Here is a 17,813-nt window from a genome sequence, read left to right as displayed (position 1 = left end):
AACATATTGAAAAGAGTTTATGTTGTGTGTCTGTGTGTGTGTGTGTGTGTGTGTGTGTGTGTGTGTGTGTGTATGTGTGTGTGTGTGTGTGTGTGTGTTGTGTGTGTGTGTGTGTGTGTGCGCGCATGTGTGTGTGTGCACGTGTGTGTGTGTGTTTGTGCCCATCCATATGTTTATATATTTTAGTTGTCCTCATAACAGCATACAAATGTGTTATTTTGCAAATAGTTTGTTTAGTGAATAGGCTAGTACTGGAGAACACAGGTGATATAATATGCTTGTGTCACACTCCTGTCCAAATACATCTATAGCTGCTCATGTCTCTGCCTGTATTACCAGAGTAAATGTGAATGGTGGCTTGCATAGAGCAAAATCCATTTGTTTTAAAATATGTTTTATAGAAAATGTAATGCAGTTTCTACAGCCAGCATGTAATGTATCCAGTGTGTGCTGACAAGCAAAGTTAAGATTGAGTTGAGGTGTTGTTGTACATTCTTGCTGTGTATTATGTCAATTATATTTGTGGAGGGCAGCATATGCACAAATGCATGTCTTTAACAATCGTGGGATAGTGTGTGTATAATTACACTTCACTTTGTGCATGTTAAATAAACCACAACATTGCACGTGTAATAAATACAGATAGGAAGGGGAAAAATATTGTATCACTAGATCAAACAACATAATTGTTCCAGTGATCACATTTTATTTTAAAAAGCAGAAGGTAAAAGTCATTACTATGATTTGAATGAAATCAGCGTGTTTGGCAGGATTGGGTGAACATGTTCATGTTATCCTATCAGTGCGGTTGAACATGTGATGCCCATCAACCTTGGTGCAGTGCTTTGCAGCAGTCATTTTTCACAATCAGCTGTTGTTCACACAGACTTTTGCTGTGATCAGAGTACCCTCAAGTGTGATTTGGATGTTAAGGGCCTCCAGCACCTTAGTGTTTCCTTAGAATTAGGTTACTGTAAAACTGTGAAAATAAATAAAATTACTCATTTTTATCTGAAGTAAAAAAAAAAGTAAAAACTCTTTTGTACAGATGCATTACTGCATAAAATCCTATAAAGTGCATAAAAACTGAAACAAAGCCATTCTGATCAAACCTATTTTGACACATATTTGTATTTGTAAGTTTTTACAAAATGTTGATGTATATTTATGTAAATGTTTACTTCTATGAAATATGAATTGTTCCTTGTTATTTTATGTGTGATTCAACAGAGCTTGTAGTTATATTATTCTGTAAGCAACCTTCAGTGCAGTATGTTTTAGTTAAACACCAACAGTGTGTATTTTAAGGACTATCATGACTATGTCAATATTAGTTTAAGTAGGTTACCTTTTTTCTGTAATTTGTTACAGTGACAAATTATCCAATTGTTCAAGTGCATCATTATCATAATAGCAATACATGTAGCTTGTCCAAAAAAAAAAGAGCATAAAATCTGTGGACCTAAATGTACCAGTACCTAAATGTGGGCTGTATATATACATATATAATTATGTGTTCATGTGTGAATATGACTGTCTGTGCATGTTTTTTTTTACCTGTGCATGTGTGTGCGTGTATGTGTGTTTGAACCTGTGCTTGTGTGTGTGTGTGTGTGTGTGTGTGTGTGTGTGTGTGTGTGTGTGTGTGTGTGTGTGTGTGAGAGAGTGTGTGTGTGTGTGTGTGTGTGTGTGTGTATGGAGTGTATGGTGTGTACAGTAGTGTGTACAGACTGGACTGTATTGTGTATTGTTGTGAGCTGAGCAGTGATGAATGTGCTGAGATAAATATCCCTCTCTCCAGCACATTCATCAAGGAGCCAAGCCAGCCTCACTGCCTCTTACTGCCTCTCACTGATAAGAGCCCAGAGCCGCTTCAGCAACACTGCGGCTGCTTCAACCAACACTCCCATCAGCACTCACACTTTACCTATAGAATTACCTAGACACAAAACAGGCCAGTGTGTGTGTGTGTGTGCGTGTGTGTGTGTGTAGGTTTGTGAATGTATGTGTATGTATATGTGTGTTCCTTTGTCTGTTGGAGAGTTTAAGCCAGTGCGTACCAGCTTGAGAGACATACATTGTTGTGTGTATGTTAGTGTGCGTTTGTGTGTGTGTCTTAGTGACAGTATATAAATATGAGTATTTTTGACAGACAGACTGTAGTAAAAGTTTAATTGTGAGTAAACATGTTGTTTTGTATGTGTGTCTGTGTGAAAGTGTGATTTGATGTGAAAGTGTGTGTTAGTGTTCACAGGGAAGCCCTCTGCGTAGCAGTTTGTGTTTGGAGCGAGGCTGTTTTGATGCCCCATGACTGCGGTATATAATTCCAGTTTGTGTTTGGAGCGAGGCTGTTTTGATGCCCCATGACTGCGGTATATAATTCCAGTTTGTGTTTGGAGCGAGGCTGTTTTGATGCCCCATGACTGCGGTATATTCCAGGCCATCCACAGCATGTGGCTGATGGCGGGAGCGTTCCGGCTCTCCCTGCGGCTATTGGCTGCATTTGTCAGATGGGGACGAGGCTCATGTCTCCACACAAACACCCGCTGCTCCAAAGCACTGTAATCGCTCCAGCTCCTCGACTGCAATACCCACTGCCCTATCTCGGCCAAATCTACAGAAATTCCCATTGCTTTTGTTCTCTCTATTTCCTTTTAGTGCAAACATCCGCACTTTTCTTCATTGTCCTGAACTTACAGACCATGACAAGGAGGAGGGGCCCCATGCCAATATGTTCTCCCTCAGTCATGCTATGCATGCATGTGTGTGTGTGTGTGTGTGTGTGTGTGTGTGTGTGTGTGTGTGTGTGTGTGTGTTAAGATCATTAAGGAGTAATCATTAGATCATTATGAACCCTGAGCCAACCTATATGAGACCTCTACCTCAGGCTCCTGTCCTATGCCAGTGGACCATGGCAGAGAGGGGCCCAAGGGGTGGCCGAGGGGTCGGTTGTCCATCCAGAAGGCTGAGGGTCTGTTCCCGTTGCCTTGGCCCCCAGCGTCAGGGCCGGGGTGAAAATCACAGCTATTGATGAGGCTGGGTTCCGCGGTGGTGATGATGGGTTTGGGTGTGGTGGTTGGGGGGGGGGGGGGGGGGGGGGCAGGCGGGGATGCTGTTGGGGGTGGGGGGGGGCAGGGAGGACAGGCGTGAAATGAAGTGTTCCGCCTCGCTGCTGCTCCGCACTCTCCTTTTCATGGGGTAATTTGTCGCCCCGTGTTCTGCTGTTTTCAGGAAGGGTGGGGGAGTCTGGGAAAGGATGGCGCTGCTGCTGCATGGTATGGTGTGTGTGTGTGTCTGCCTTTTGACTTTGTGTGTGTGTGCCTGCTTTTTGGCTTTGTGTGTGTGAGTGTGTGTTTGGCTTTGTGTGTGTGTGTGTGTGTGTGTGTGTGTGTGTGTGTGTGTGTCTGTGTGTGTGTGTGTGTGTGTGTGTGTGTGTGTGTGTGTGTGTGTGTGTGTGTGTTTATTTTCCTTTAAGTACAAAAATATTTAGAGGTCCTTTTGTTCATTCATATTTTGAGCATATCATTGTATGAATACATCTGCATTGCTCTGTTATGTTGTTCTGTTATTCCGAGTGTAAAGCATAAATTGTGTGTATGTTTGAGTAAGATGTGCTATATTTAATTAAGAGTGCTAATGTTCATGTGGTTTTGCGTGGGTGTCCCCATGACTCCGCCGTGCTATTGAGTTCTGTCCAGCTTGGCGTGTAGCGCCGCTTGTCCCATTCGCATCCTGCAGACTCAGCATCGTCGGAGGTGTAGTTCATTATCCACAGTCACCCAGGCTTGAAACGTTATTATCTTTCTGCCGCACGCCGACTCCATTTCAATTACCCTCCAATGGTGCATGCTCCCTCTGATATGGCCACACCCCCTCCTGCTGCAGCCGGCCCACCCACATCGCCCTGTTCCACCAATTGCTTAAACCCGCAGCGCCGCCTGAGCCAATCGCTGATCAGCCCCGTAAAAGTCTGCCCTGGATCACAACGCCTTCTGCCATAGACCCGCTGATGAGACTGACTGGAGATTTGACTGGAGTGTCCTCATAAGCGAGGCCAGGTGTTGAAGTCTGACGGTCCAGTATTAAAGCTCATCACCTATCAGGTTATTAGTGGGAGACTGACTTTACAGGAGCTGCTGAAGAGGGCTGTGGAACCTTCCATCTCCATTTTTCTTCACACTCTGAGTTTAAAGCACCACTCAAATATGTGTGCATGTGTATTTGAGTGTGTGTGTGTGTGTGTGTGTGTGTGTGTGTGTGTGTGTGTGTGTGTGTGTGTGTGTGTGTGTGTGTGTGTAAGTCGCTATGTGTGTATGTGTCTGTGTGTGTGTGTCTGTGTGTGTGGTGGTGCACTGTTTACAAGTAAGACTGTGATGCTCCACACACCTCTTCCCAGTTAAAATTGGAGTGATTGACCCAGTCATCTCAAATTGTGCCCTGTCCCTGACCCTAGGTCTGGCACAGCTCTGGATAGATAACATAGATCACTTACTAGAGCAGAAACAGGCCAGCATGCCGTTAAACTGCACCAGCACCATTACTCAATGACAGAATGCATTACAAGCATTACCTTTTCCTCTCCTGTATCTCTCTCCTTTGTCCCTATTTTGAGAGGAAACAGAAATGCATTTATAATGGTAAAAGCTGTCATTTATGTTTAAACCACTTTAGTTGTTTAGTTACAGTCTAGGTTTCTCTACCACATTTGCTATGTTGAAATGTATTTTTGAACAAATAAACAATAGGCTACAAGTAAACACCATTTTCACCATATGTGGATTTCTTGAAATGACGGTTTTTTTTTTATTGTTATTTATGTGTAACAATAAATTATATCCTAATGTATTCATAACGAAACGTTCTTTTAGAAATACAAAGAGTTTGAGAGAAGAGGCCGAGTAGAAGAAATAGACGGCGCAAAACTTGTGAAAAAAGTGGCCGAAAACATGGAAGAGATGTTCCGGAGAAAGGCAGAGGCTATACGGGTATGTAAATCACGCTACCTTTATACAGTTACAGTTAGTACACTAGTATTTATGTCTCTATATTTAACAATATTTTAGGCACTTTGAGAAATTAGCAGTAAGTAATAGACATGCGGAAAAATATTTACACGTTTTAAAGTTGGTTGGTCATATCTGACATTCTTTTAAGAGGCATAGTCAACCCTCAAACTGTTTTTTTTTTTTTTTTTTTTACATTTTGATGTAACATTTGCCATTTTTAGAAAATTAAAATGTAGCAATAGGCCCAGTAAGCTCCGTTGTATGGCTTATATATTATTGGCTAGGAGAGATTCATTACTAGGTAGGCTAGGCAATGTCATAAACACCGCAATTATGGCCTCCTGTCATTGGGAAAGCTACGTCAACCTACCTAGTAATTGTTACACTTCGTGTGTGTTTGGAGGAGATAACGCTATCTCCAGCCACCAGATTAGCGAAGTGTCGTCTGCTCTAAACTGCAGGTTAGGCTGTTTGAAATTAAACATGCTTACTCATAAATTCATATTCAGCAGTTGTTTATAACCTACAATAGGTCTAGAACATTTAAAACCGCATAAGAATTGGTATTCTTTCTATTCTTATATAGATACCTTATCGTATGCCTATGTATGTCCCAACTTCAACCTTACAGGGAAGGCTGTGCTTAAAAAATCCCATTCCACAAACAATAGGCTAGAGACTCGTAGACTGGCACAAATATATATTATATATTTAATATAAGTTTATGAGTTTAAAAAGTGTTTACAAATCTGAATATCAGCACCTAAGCTGTGCGACGATTTCATTTGCTGGTGGCAATGCAAATGTTTTGAATTTTTTTATTGAGCCTTTACGCAAATTATTTAAACGTTTTATTATTTGGCGAATGTGTGCGTTTCAGAAATGGAATGGTTTTTTGACATGCATGTGAATCTTGTGCATTAGAGATCAGTTTTCAGAGTCAACTGCTGGTGAAATCAGTAATGGCTTGTAGCCCACCAGCAAACACGGCAATGCTTTCAGTCATGCTTTTTCATTCATGTTAGCCTATGGGCTATTATTATATTCTGATAAGATTTCACTGGTTATGTTTTTATGAATATAAAGAAAAATCTGGGATTTATTGTGCACATCCTATTTAGCCTAAATTGTTAAATAACGGCTAAATAACGGAATCATTCTTGGCCATTTGTACTATTAGTTGCTTTCAGTTCTAAACAAATCAATGTATTCTAGATTCTATCTGCAAGCTTTGAACATAACTCATTTATAATTGTCCCACAGAGAGCGTCTCGAAATGTTGATAACACTCCTTTCCCCTCCCCTCTCACAGCACATCGTGGAGGCAGCCGAAGAGGCACATCACCAGCACGAGGAGGTTCCAGACTTACAGGTGAGAGTAGAACCCAACAACTGATGAATGACGATGCAGAATCAGCACTGGGGAGACGTAGCTATGTGAGAGTGAAATACATAAAATCTATGGAATGAGACGAATAGGTCATAGGCTACTCAACCAGCTGATAATGCCGTTTTTATGCTGACAATTATTAAAACGTTTCTTTTTAGAACAGAGCTTCTCTATAAAGTCTGACTAACACTTTCGCCCTTCGTCCGAATTCATTACAGCCTAATTGGTTAATTACGTCCCCCACCAAGCACTTTGGGGCCAATAGAAAGTATTGTGCGATAGCCTACACCGAGCAATTATCATGCATTCACAAAATAAAGTATCTGCTTCCTTGGTAGGACTACACTATCCTTGCCTGATCATAGGCTAGACAAGTTGCACGCAGAGCTATAATCGCTAAATCAGGCATGATTAAATTGGCCCCTAAGTCGTCTACTTTGCAAAGGCATTTTCTGTGAACGCATTTCACAGAAAGTGCTCGTCATTTAATCAGATAGGCTTCCTGACGTTTTATGATAGCCTACCTTGCGTTTTCACGCATGGTTTCGCACGCGTGTGCTTCCTGAAGAACAGCTGAGGGAAATCTCACCATTCTTACTGTTATTTGAAGACACATTATGTGTAAAGCCCAGCTGGGAGATTTATCTACATTTATAAATATATAAAATATATTTTAAAAAATATACAAAAATGTGGCATGTGGATTTGAGCAGTTTTACACTCGAAAATACATAAATAATAAAATTAATAAATAATAATAAAAAAACACTGTCAATTGTCTCTCCATAATTGCAGGCAAGGTTCATTTAAATGCAGCTGCTAGCTGCAACAACACCTAAACCTAAACATCAGTTGCATGTATTTTATTCAACCAACATTTCAACATTTAAAACAGCAAATGTCAGAATATGTTTTATAGCCACATTTCTTAACAGAATCTCCCTTCCTTTACCCTTTTCCTAAACATTTTTTTTTTTGAAAATGTTAGGATTTTATCCTGCAGTTCAGATATAGTGTAAAAGGATTTGTGATTAAAATGTCTCCTTAACTATATAAGTAAAGACAATTGTATGATTGTACATAAAGGGGAACCAGGAATTTGCTTTTTGCTTACAAGCTGAGTAGGTTTCCACTGCATCATTTTGTTAAAACAGTATTTAGGCTACTATCAAGACAGAACAGTATGGGTCATTGGCTCATTCATGAGACAGAAACATTATACTGGGCATAATGCATTTTCCTACATTTCTGACTGACAGGTGCAACCTTGATTATTGTTGCCGTTTCACAAGTCTGTGCTCACACACCACCATTAGCCACTGCAGACGGTGTTAAATGAAATATCCTGCAGGTGGATCATTTCTCCTCAGCTCGTCGTGACTCACCCGCTGGATCTGGACGGGGTGTCTCCAGAGTGTTTTTAACCTGGAGGGCAGGTCCAGAGAGGCAGGAGGACAGGGGGACGCTGTAGGGGCTGAAGTTGAGGTCGCCAAACTTTCAAAAGTTTAAAAGGGCAAAGAGGTGGAGTGGAGTAGGAGTGAAGTTTCCAGCCCCAAAGTCAGCTGAAGGGAGCTGGACACAGGGCTGCCCTGGAAGGCATGAGCTTTTGGGGTTTGGAGTCAGACTCAGCAGAGCAGTTCATTTGGAGAGCTGCAGTGAACATTTCTTTACCACACACATACACACACACACACAGACATGCACGTGCGCATACACACACACACACACACACACACACACACACACACACACACACACACACACACAGACATGCACGTGCGCATACACACACACACGCACACACACGCACACACACACACACACACACACACACACACACACACACACACACACACACGCATGCATGCACACACACACACAGACAGACACACACACACACACACTTTACGACGACTGGTCCTAACAGTGCTCTCCGTCTCAGTCCTCTACCACTCAGTGGCGCGCCACATTGCTGTCACATCTGCTGAATGTGCACATTTGCTTTCCAACCCCCCCCCCCTCTCTCTCTCTCTCTCTCTCTCTCTCTCTCTCTCTCTTTCTCTCTCTCACACACACACCTTCTCCTTCACGTCACTGAGTTGACCAGCCGTGGTATGAGCTGTCACTGGCTTTTACGGTAGTGGCCACAGTTCCCTCCTGCCCTGAGCTCGGCCTTGAATGCGAGTTACACACACACACACACACACACACACACATACACACACACACACACACACACACACACACACAGGCACAGGTACACAAAATCAATAACTGTAACATAAATGAAATGAAAGAGTAGAGTCTCTACTTAAAAGGGGAGCCCCTGAAGCAGGCAAAGAGCAACAGACCAATCAAGCACCTGCCCGGGGTAACAATTTAAAGATTGCCCTCTCAAATTTTCTAACTGCCATCTTTCAGTGTGTGATGGATAATGGGCTCTTTATTGACTGCAGTTATGAGTTTCAAAACTGCTCCTCTGTTATCCTCACGTGTTCTGCCCTGAGTAAGTAATCATGTCTATGCGTGCTTATGTATAAATGGCCACTGCACTATGCTTGTGTGTGACAACTGACCTTCTTGTGCAGTATGAGTACTTCAACGCCGTGCTCATCAACGAGGTGGACGAGGAGGGTAACAGTGTGGAGCTGGGTGGAGATTTCCTCCTGGAGCCCAACGACCACTTCAACAACCTGGCCGTCAACCTCAGCCTCAGCGTGGTGCAGGTGCCCACCAACATGTACAACAAAGGTACGGAGGGACAGTCCGCGCTGCGCTACAGAGGGACAGTCCCGCTGCCCTCTCTGCGGCTGCTGACAGACAAGCACACTGTTTACAAAACTGAACGTGTTTCTGCAAATGGTTAACTGTTTACTGCTTAACAGTAACCTGTTAAGAAAAATACTATTCTCTTGGCAAATCATTTGCTTTAAAATACATTTTACAGTAAACATGTAATCACAAATGCTTATAAATAATATTATATTGTAAATAATAGTGAAAGATCTGCAGGTATTTTTGACTGAAGAAGGGTGTTTCCTGTTAGCTCTGAGAGGGATAAATTGCGCTGCTGAGGTCAGTGGTTTCTGAGTGACGGCCATGAAGTCACAGGCGAGTGGAGGGTAGTGTCGTACGGTCAATAGCCACCCACCGAGAAGGAGAGAGAGGGATGACAGAGGACAGAGGAGGAGGTGTCTGAAGACTTAATGCCACTCAAGTCTCCTGAGTGGATAAATATGAGCTTCCCTACGGCCGGCCCTCTGTTGAGATATCTGGCCCTCTGCAGTGCCGCCTGCTGCAGTGCGGGGCTGTGTCATATTAATGGCTGTGCCTTGCTTTTGTCGGCTTTGTAATTGACTCTTTAGTGAGCTTTTTTCTTAGCGCTTTCCCCCGAGCCAGACAAAGGCATGGCTGCCTTATGAACTCGCGCGGGGGGCTTTTGCGGCAGATCAGAGGCAGATTGCGCTGGAGTGATTTAGTCTCCTGCTTTGTGCTGCACTAGATGGAGCAGAGAGGAGGGTCAAAGGTCAACGTGTCCCTTTTGTTCTTTTCCCAATAGCCAAGATGTTTCTCTCTCCCCTTTCTTCCTCTGTCTCTTTCCCTGTCCCCCAAACACCCACCTCCCCTCCCCTCCCATCCCGGCTCTCGCCTTCCCTTCTGCTTCTCTCCCATCTCTTTGTCTCTCTCTTTCTGTGTGTCTCTCTCTCACTCACTCACTCTCTCTCTCTGTCTCTCTCTCTCCCTCTCTTTCTCTCTCTCTGTCTCTCGCTATCTCTCACTCTCTCTCTCTCTCTCTATCCCTCCTTGCTCACCGCGCTCTCTCTCTCTCTCTCTCTCTCTCTCTGTCTCTCTCTCTCTCTCACTCACTCACTCTCTCTCTGTCTCTCTCTCTCTCTCCCTCTCTGTGTCTCTTTCTCTCCCTCTCTTTTTCTCTCTCTCTGTCTCTCTCTCTCTCTCTCTCTCTCTCTCCCTCTTTCTCTCTCGCAGATCCAGATATTGTGAACGGTGTGTACTGGTCCGAGGCTCTGAATAAAGTTTTTGTGGACAATTTTGAGAGAGACCCCTCCCTTATATGGCAGTACTTTGGAAGTGCCAAGGGCTTCTTCAGACAATACCCTGGTGAGTTCTCAGGATGTCCGTGTTCGCCCAAGTGATGCGACTATGGAATCTGACCATCAATCAAAACGCACAGCAGAGAAAATCAGTGCAGTTCTGTGATCTCGTGTGGCCTCACGTGGATAATCACCAGTTAAGGCTCTATAGCATGAGACAGTGAATAATTAGACCAAGTCACAGAGCTGAAGCTCTGCAAAGTGTTAAGACTCATTGCAAAGTTCTCTAGATTTCATACAGACAGTGACATTGGCTATTCTTTATAGTTACACTTATATGAATTTGTATAAGTCCTGTCATTTATACAAGGTATCCTGCACAATCTTGTATTTAATACTTAAAAGATTTCCCATTTTTATGCTGACAGTTTATTAAAGTGGTGTTGCGCTAAAATTAGTTTGAGGACATTATTATACGAAGCACAATATAAAATGTCAGCTATTTTTTTAATCTTCAGTAATGCTCTTTTTTCTATTGCAGGTGTGAAATGGTACCCAGATGAACATGGTGTCATCGCATTTGACTGCAGGAACAGGAAATGGTAAGACTGCAGAAAAGGAAGTTGCCATCGGAAATAAAACGCCTTCTGCATAAAGCCAGACAGCTTCACTGAAAGCAGATATACATAAATGCCAATGGTAAAGTATATCAGAAACATAATGGATCATTGTAGGATATAGTTTCACCCTTAATTAAACAACCTTGCAACACTGTTAAATAATGTGGCATTTTTAGCCCAGTATAATTAGGCTGATACTGGTGGAACATTAATGTTAGTCTTGATGTGTGCTAGTGCTGTTTTCCTTGTTGCTCTCTGGTGCTCCAGCTGCACGCCTGTCTGCTTGGCTGCTTGGCTGAGTCAGGGGGGCTGTGCACTCACCATACTGATTGCCTTGGGTGGAACATAATAGGATCATAATGATCCATGTGTGCAAATTCTTTATTGCAGCAGAAAAAAATCCCTGTGGGGACAATAAAGATTTCAATTGAAATCAATTAATTAGACGCACTTCCTGTCGCACCCCCCTTTGCATCACATGTGACTGTCACTTTATCACTTTTTCACTTTGTCACTTTTTTTGTTTTACCTCAATTCCATTTATTACATGGGCCTTTAGGCACGTCAACGTTTCTAAGAGGTGTTATCAAAGCATTTTTACTTCTCGCAGTAAATAGCCACTTGTGCTCATATTTTCCTCTCACACACAATTTCTGCTTCCTCTCTTTTTCTCTCTCTCTCTCCCTCCCTCTTTCTCTCTCTCTCTATCTCTCTCCCTCTTTCTCTATCTCTCGCTCTTTCATTCTCTCTCAATCTCTCTCACAGGTATATCCAGGCGGCGACGTCTCCTAAGGATGTGGTGATCCTGGTGGACGTGAGTGGCAGTATGAAGGGGCTGAGGCTGACCATCGCCCGCCAGACTGTCTCCTCCATCCTGGACACGCTGGGGGACGACGACTTCTTCAACATCATTGCTGTGAGTTGCACACTACCTATACAAAACATAAAGCCTGTCTCACTATTTGTTTATATGTGTGTGTTTTATGTGTCCACCTGCTTTGGACGTATACGGTCTGTATAACTGTTACTGAGATGATAACTGCCCTGTATTCCTGCAGGGTTGTTTGGGAGAACTGAATTGATTGAGTATGATGTTCTGCTCATGTGCTTATAGTATAATCAGGAGATTCACTACGTGGAACCCTGCCTGAACGGAACTCTGGTCCAGGCTGACAGAACCAATAAGGATGTGAGTTCCGCCTCACATCTCCTGGTCAATACAAAAAGAATGAGCTATCAAAGCTCTATTCATAGCTCTATTTATCCACTGTGTAACAGATTGTGTTTGGTTTTCACTTACGTTTATTTATCTTCCACTATCAACACTGAGCATACTGTTAAGTACTATAAAGTTAACTCCCATTTATTTATGTAGCACATTTAAAAATAACTTTCTATTACAAAAGTGCTTTCTGGTCAAGGTGAATCAATTGACAATAAATATAAACAAGAATAAAAGAGTTGAATAAGTGAGGAAAAAGTTAAACATCTACAGATGCTCAGATTGTAAACTAATGATCTGTTAACACTGTTACTGTAACAAAAATTGCATGGTTTAGGCTAGGAGATTAGGTGCTCAGTTTGGTGATGTTCAGTGGACAATTAGACATTGAACAAATCATCTGTAGTCTGTGGACTATCCAAATGAAGTGTTACTGGAAGAAGCTCCCTTTAATAGGGCTTAAACCTCGGAAGTATAAAGCAGACTAGACATAATGTATCTGTGCAGAACAGGGCTAGAATGGGGGAAGGGAGAGTGTAGTGGGCAGGGAATAAGGAGAATGAGAATGAGAATCAAATGGGAATGACTGGGGTGACGTTACAGTTAGTTTGCATAGCACAAGAAGGAATAAGCTCAATAGATAGCCTTTCTTTGCGTTCTTCAGCATTTCAGAGAGCACCTGGACAAGCTTTTCGCCAAAGGGATTGGTCTTCTAGGTAATGCGCTGACCGAGGCCTTCACCATACTGGAGGAGGTAGGTCAGAATCTAGCATCTCCTTACAGCATTACTGTACATGGAATTATAGTAACAGAACACAACAAAATAAAAAAAAACAGTGGATTTGTTATCTGCAACACATTGTGGAGAATGACAAGAAGCTATTTAGGATGTTTACTGTATCAAGAGGCGCGATGCTGGGCTCTACCACACACAAAAGTGAGCAAGCCGTAGTCCTTTAAAGGCGTATTGTGCTAATGGGGTCTGGAGTGGAAATAAGTAGCTTTTTGAGATCTGTCCCTCTGATGAGGAGACTGCTGCACAATTGAAGTGATTCCGTGGCGAAGTAAGGAGGCCATGTGTCAGATTGTCTCCCATCTCGCGCCCGTCTCCTCAACCACAGTTCTGTGGGTGACGGCCGGCGATGCGACACGAGGCCCCATCAGATGGGCACTGGGCAAGTCAAGGTGGCATGTTAGAGGATTTAGTGCCACACATTAATGCCCTTAACACGGACCCTTTTTTGTCCCAAGGAGATTTGAAAGAAGTAAAGTGTGTGTGTGTGTGTGTGTGTGTGTGTGTGTGTGTGTGTGTGTGTGTGTGTGTGTGTGTGTGTGTGCAGCAGAATCACCTAACCGGTGCCCCCCCGTTCCACCCTCTGCGCACAGACACCTCTATCCCCAGGCATGATTAATAGCAGTAATTAAGTGCACTGATTAATAATGTCAATGGAGAAAACACAGCACACAGGAGATAGGGCTCAAAGTCAGTCCACTCTTTCTTTATCTGCTCCATGTCAGGCTAGGAACTGCAGTCGAAGACAAGTCCGGGCTGATATCTCTGTCTCTTCACTTAATTAAAGCTTTGCAATAAATATGCTAATCAACAAAGTCTCCGACGGCCCGATAAGGTTCTGATTGGTCTTGAAAATAAAATAAACTGTCCAGCTACCCACACAAAACCCTCAATTCTACCACCAAAAACCCTTCTAATTTGCATGTGTGTGGGGTACACAAACCAAATGCTTGCCTGTAAAAACACAGCATGTCCAAAATCTACATGTGCATTTCACAGCATTCTGCCTGCCCTTAAGTGCTACTAAGCATGCAGATCTGGGCGCCGGTGTCCCTAACTGTAGGTGTTTGTCATATTCACTGTAAATGGGAATGTGGAGCAGTGAGAGCCGAGCTCCCACGCTACAGTGAGCCGCCAGGACCATGTGGGGACGGTGATTGATGGGAGGGTTGGAGTCTTTGTGCTCTGTGCACACTCTCTCTCTCTCTCTCTCTCTCTCTCTCTCTCTCTCTCTCTCGCTCTCTCTCTCTCTCTCTTGCTCTCTCTCTCTCTCTCTCTCTCTCTCTCTCTCTCTCTCTCTCCCTAGTGCTTTCTCTCTCCCCAACTAACTCATGTACACGCCCCCCACACACAGGCAGTCACCACACACACTCAGTCATACACACACACACACATACACATACACACACACATACACACACACACACACACACACACACACACACACACACACATACACACACACACACACACACACATACTGAAACACACATACTGCAGTCTCCCAATGCTCACAGCACTGTTCCCTGCCACCAGAAGTTCTTTCAGGTTGGGGGGGGGGGGGGGGGGGGGGGGGGGGCAGCGCTGATGTTTCACACACAGATCACTCCAGCGTCTCTCTTCTCCTCCGCGTTTCCCTCTGTCACGGGTCAGTAAGCATTTAATTACAGCGATGCATCTCGGCGGGCGGCGGCAACTGGGATTAGCCCCCCCCCCCCCACCCCACCCCAGGGCCTTATTTACGGACAGATTATCTGCTCTTTTATTACGGGACACGCTCAGGCCGGTAGGGGCCAACATCAGATGTTGTCAAACATACACTGACCTCTTGTTCTGTGACTCTGGGTGATCTCAGAGCTCTGCGCAGGCCCTTTCCACAGGTAAACAGCGCTCATGAGTGGGAGATTATTCCAAATAGAGCCTCAGTGGTATGAGATAAGGCAGGGGGCTCTCAGAGCCAGTTGGCTTTGGTGGTTTCTGTCATGCATGAGAGCACCAGCCAACATTATATGAGGAGCCATACCGCTGCTTGTTACTATGGGTTTTTTCTGTAGCATTGTGCACTATACAAATGCTGCGATTTACTCATTTAAAAAAAAACCTACAGTAGCTGCTGAAACCTTGAAAAACAGAATTTGTTTGCCATTATCCATAAATGAATATACTTCCATTTTTAAATGAGTAAAATTAGCACCAACGATTACAATTCTATTTGTCTGTCTGCTGTACAAAGTGTATATCTTAGCCTGCACTGTCTGAAGTTTCCTTCTGTCCTCGCAGTTCAACCAGACGGGGCGGGGCAGCATATGCAGTCAGGCCATCATGCTTGTCACCGACGGAGCCACGGCGATGTACGACGACGTCTTTGAGAAATTCAACTGGCCCGACAGAAAGGTGAGGTCCTAGAGTATCATACCTGAAGACTCTGGCATTGTGCTGCACTCTCTAGCTTTGTGCACTTTCAATTAAAACCACTCACACACACACTAGCACACACTGTGTAAACACACAGCATGGTGATGTATAACTTCATGATACACATTTACTTCTGCAATGCACATACAGATGTGCATTTGGGTATTAAGTATACTTGTCTGTTGATGCACGTTTGTTTTAGTGACGCAGTGCACCCAACTGTTTTTTCTGACATTTTCAGGGATCTATAGAAGCTTAGTAAGTGGCATCAATGCAGAAATCTAGTGCTGCAGTGGACAATATCACTTGTCTATGCTGCCCTGCACTTTGGCTTTGTAGGGCAGTCTGGTGGAGGGTGATTGAAATCAGGGCAGGGCAGGCAGTCAGCCAAATCTTTGTGAACACTGTTTGGACATGTGTGCAATTTAATGTGCAAAAAAGATTGACATTAATAGCAAAACAGTACTAGTTAATAATTTATACTTAATATAATTATGTTCAATACACTACTTGAAATTCTTATAATTGTTAAAAAACGGAAATGTGTTAGTTGAAACCAGTGAGTGGTCGATGCCGATTAATTCATGAGATCAGTCCCTGGCCCTCTTCCTGTTTGGCTGCCCAGGCAGCGCCTCCCCACTGATGCCCACGCCAATCTGTGGAGCATAGGACTTTAAGGTGGGGGCACTGAAGGACTTGGTGATGTGCACTCGGCCATCTGAGTCCACTGTCTCCACCAGGGTGGGGCAGGACATCTTCTCCAACAGACGCTGCTTGATGGCACGACCCATGCCAAGGTTGTACTGGCGGGCGTTCCCAGACTTGGTCTTCAGCATGGGGTCCACCACTGAGTGGTAGATGGCCTGGTAGTCCTCAGCAGAGTGGTAGATGGCCTGGTAGTCCTCCACCGAGTGGTAGATGGCCTGGTAGTCCTCCGCAGAGTGGTAGATGGCCTGGTAGTCCTCCACCGAGTGGTAGATGGCCTGGTAGTCCTCCGCAGTGTGGCCGTGGGTCAGCAGAGGCTCACTCAGGGCTGCGGAGAGAAGGGAGCTGCTCTGGGCCGATGAGGGGGCCAGAGGTGGGCAGCGGCCGGAGGTCTGGAAGAACAGCAGCGTTTTTGATGTAGCTCTCCTCCACAGGCTCGGCCATCTGCCGAAGACTGCTTTCCTGAGCCATTTCCCTCGTTTTCCTCTCTTTGGCCTGTGCACGTGAAATGGAAAAAAGGGCTTTTTAGGGCTAATTTAATTAATAAGAAAAATAATTTTGGCAAAAATTTAAGTTGAGTTTGTCTTTAAGTTTATTAACATATGTGTGACAGGATGTTGTTGTACCTCTGCCATGAGAGAAGAGTCCTCCAAGTGGGGGAAGAACATGTCCTCCTTGTCCCTAGCTGCCGTCCACTCCGGTCCCACCACAGGGCCAGAGTCCAGAAAGCTAAGGTGCTTTCTCTTCTGGCCATATTTTCCAGTGGAACGGGGCTTCTGGGTCTTGCTGCATCCCTTAGTGTTAGAGCCTGTCCCTTGACGGGGCATATGCCTTCACAGAGGTTCCTTTTTTTGGACCGAAGGTGCTTTTGTTCCCTTTGGAGCTGCACTCTTGTATCAGGAGAAGTTCCTTCTGAAGGTTGATGGTGCATCTGGCCTCTGGAATCAAGGCAGGGACATCCTGTGCAAGCTGCAGAAGCATGGTTGCGATCTCCAGCCTCTGCTTCAGGTCATTGGATTTTTGATGGTGTCCCTGGGGTGCCACCTTTACCTTTTTCACCTGAGGAGCCTTCAGGTTGATGAAGAAATTATTTGAGTTATGTTCAAGTACATACACTTGTTACATCATTGTATATTAACTAAATGTTATCTAAGATTGAAAATGAGAAGATTATACCTGTGGTGTGGCGTCCATGGGAGTTTGAGAACTCAGCTGAGGCTCTCCGTGACTCTGACTAGAGCTCAGGCAGACTGAGGAGGGAGACCCCCTCAGGTATTTTTTTACCTGTTCCATGGTGTTTGGTGAAGAAATTGATCAAATAAATATCAGGAATTGAAGAGCAATCAAATTATGTGAGTGATATTTCAGTGAAATTGAAGGTTCTAAGATTATGTTTGGGTTAGGTTGCCAATGGTGAAGGTTCTAAAAGTATGTGATGTCATGTAGAATCTTCGCTTGGCTCTTGGAATGTTAGTGATGTTTCCTGTAGGTTTTGAACATAAACATAGTAATTGCAAATGGACAGATTCAACAGATTGCTTTGATCCAAAGATCCTTGATTACTAGCTCCGCTTTAACCCTCTCTGCTTTGATCTATGGACCCTTTCAAG

The 17,813-nt window shown here is 44.0% G+C and overlaps 2 protein-coding genes across 4 annotated transcripts in view; one reads left to right on the top strand and one right to left on the bottom strand.

Annotated features, from left to right (window-relative positions):
- Positions 1-17,813, top strand: part of cacna2d3 (calcium channel, voltage dependent, alpha2/delta subunit 3) — a 41,483-nt gene that overhangs the window by 1,566 nt on the left and 22,104 nt on the right. The window contains exons 3-11 of the mRNA XM_042090672.1: positions 4,869-4,985; positions 6,319-6,378; positions 8,985-9,147; positions 10,384-10,515; positions 10,990-11,050; positions 11,834-11,984; positions 12,183-12,257; positions 12,955-13,044; positions 15,364-15,477. Coding sequence (XP_041946606.1) covers positions 4,869-4,985; positions 6,319-6,378; positions 8,985-9,147; positions 10,384-10,515; positions 10,990-11,050; positions 11,834-11,984; positions 12,183-12,257; positions 12,955-13,044; positions 15,364-15,477 — 963 coding nt within the window. The remainder of the gene's footprint in view (positions 1-4,868; positions 4,986-6,318; positions 6,379-8,984; positions 9,148-10,383; positions 10,516-10,989; positions 11,051-11,833; positions 11,985-12,182; positions 12,258-12,954; positions 13,045-15,363; positions 15,478-17,813) is intronic.
- LOC121707831 lies at positions 15,978-17,652 on the bottom strand. 3 transcript variants are annotated; one of them, XM_042090678.1, is made up of 4 exons: positions 17,380-17,652; positions 16,830-17,271; positions 16,482-16,698; positions 15,978-16,421 (listed from the first exon to the last, which is right to left on the bottom strand). In XM_042090678.1, the coding sequence occupies exons 2-4, from the start codon at positions 17,132-17,134 to the stop codon at positions 16,089-16,091; spliced, it is 855 nt and encodes a 284-aa protein (XP_041946612.1). In that variant the 5' UTR covers positions 17,135-17,271; positions 17,380-17,652; the 3' UTR covers positions 15,978-16,088. The 3 variants fall into 3 exon arrangements, with proteins under 3 accessions (XP_041946612.1, XP_041946611.1, XP_041946610.1); XM_042090677.1 differs by having other exon boundaries at positions 16,452-16,698; positions 17,380-17,651; XM_042090676.1 differs by having other exon boundaries at positions 15,978-16,698; positions 17,380-17,643.

This window comes from Alosa sapidissima, chromosome 4 (genome assembly GCF_018492685.1).
Source record: "Alosa sapidissima isolate fAloSap1 chromosome 4, fAloSap1.pri, whole genome shotgun sequence".
NCBI lineage: Eukaryota > Metazoa > Chordata > Actinopteri > Clupeiformes > Clupeidae > Alosa > Alosa sapidissima.
This window is presented reverse-complemented; position numbering and strand designations above follow the sequence as displayed.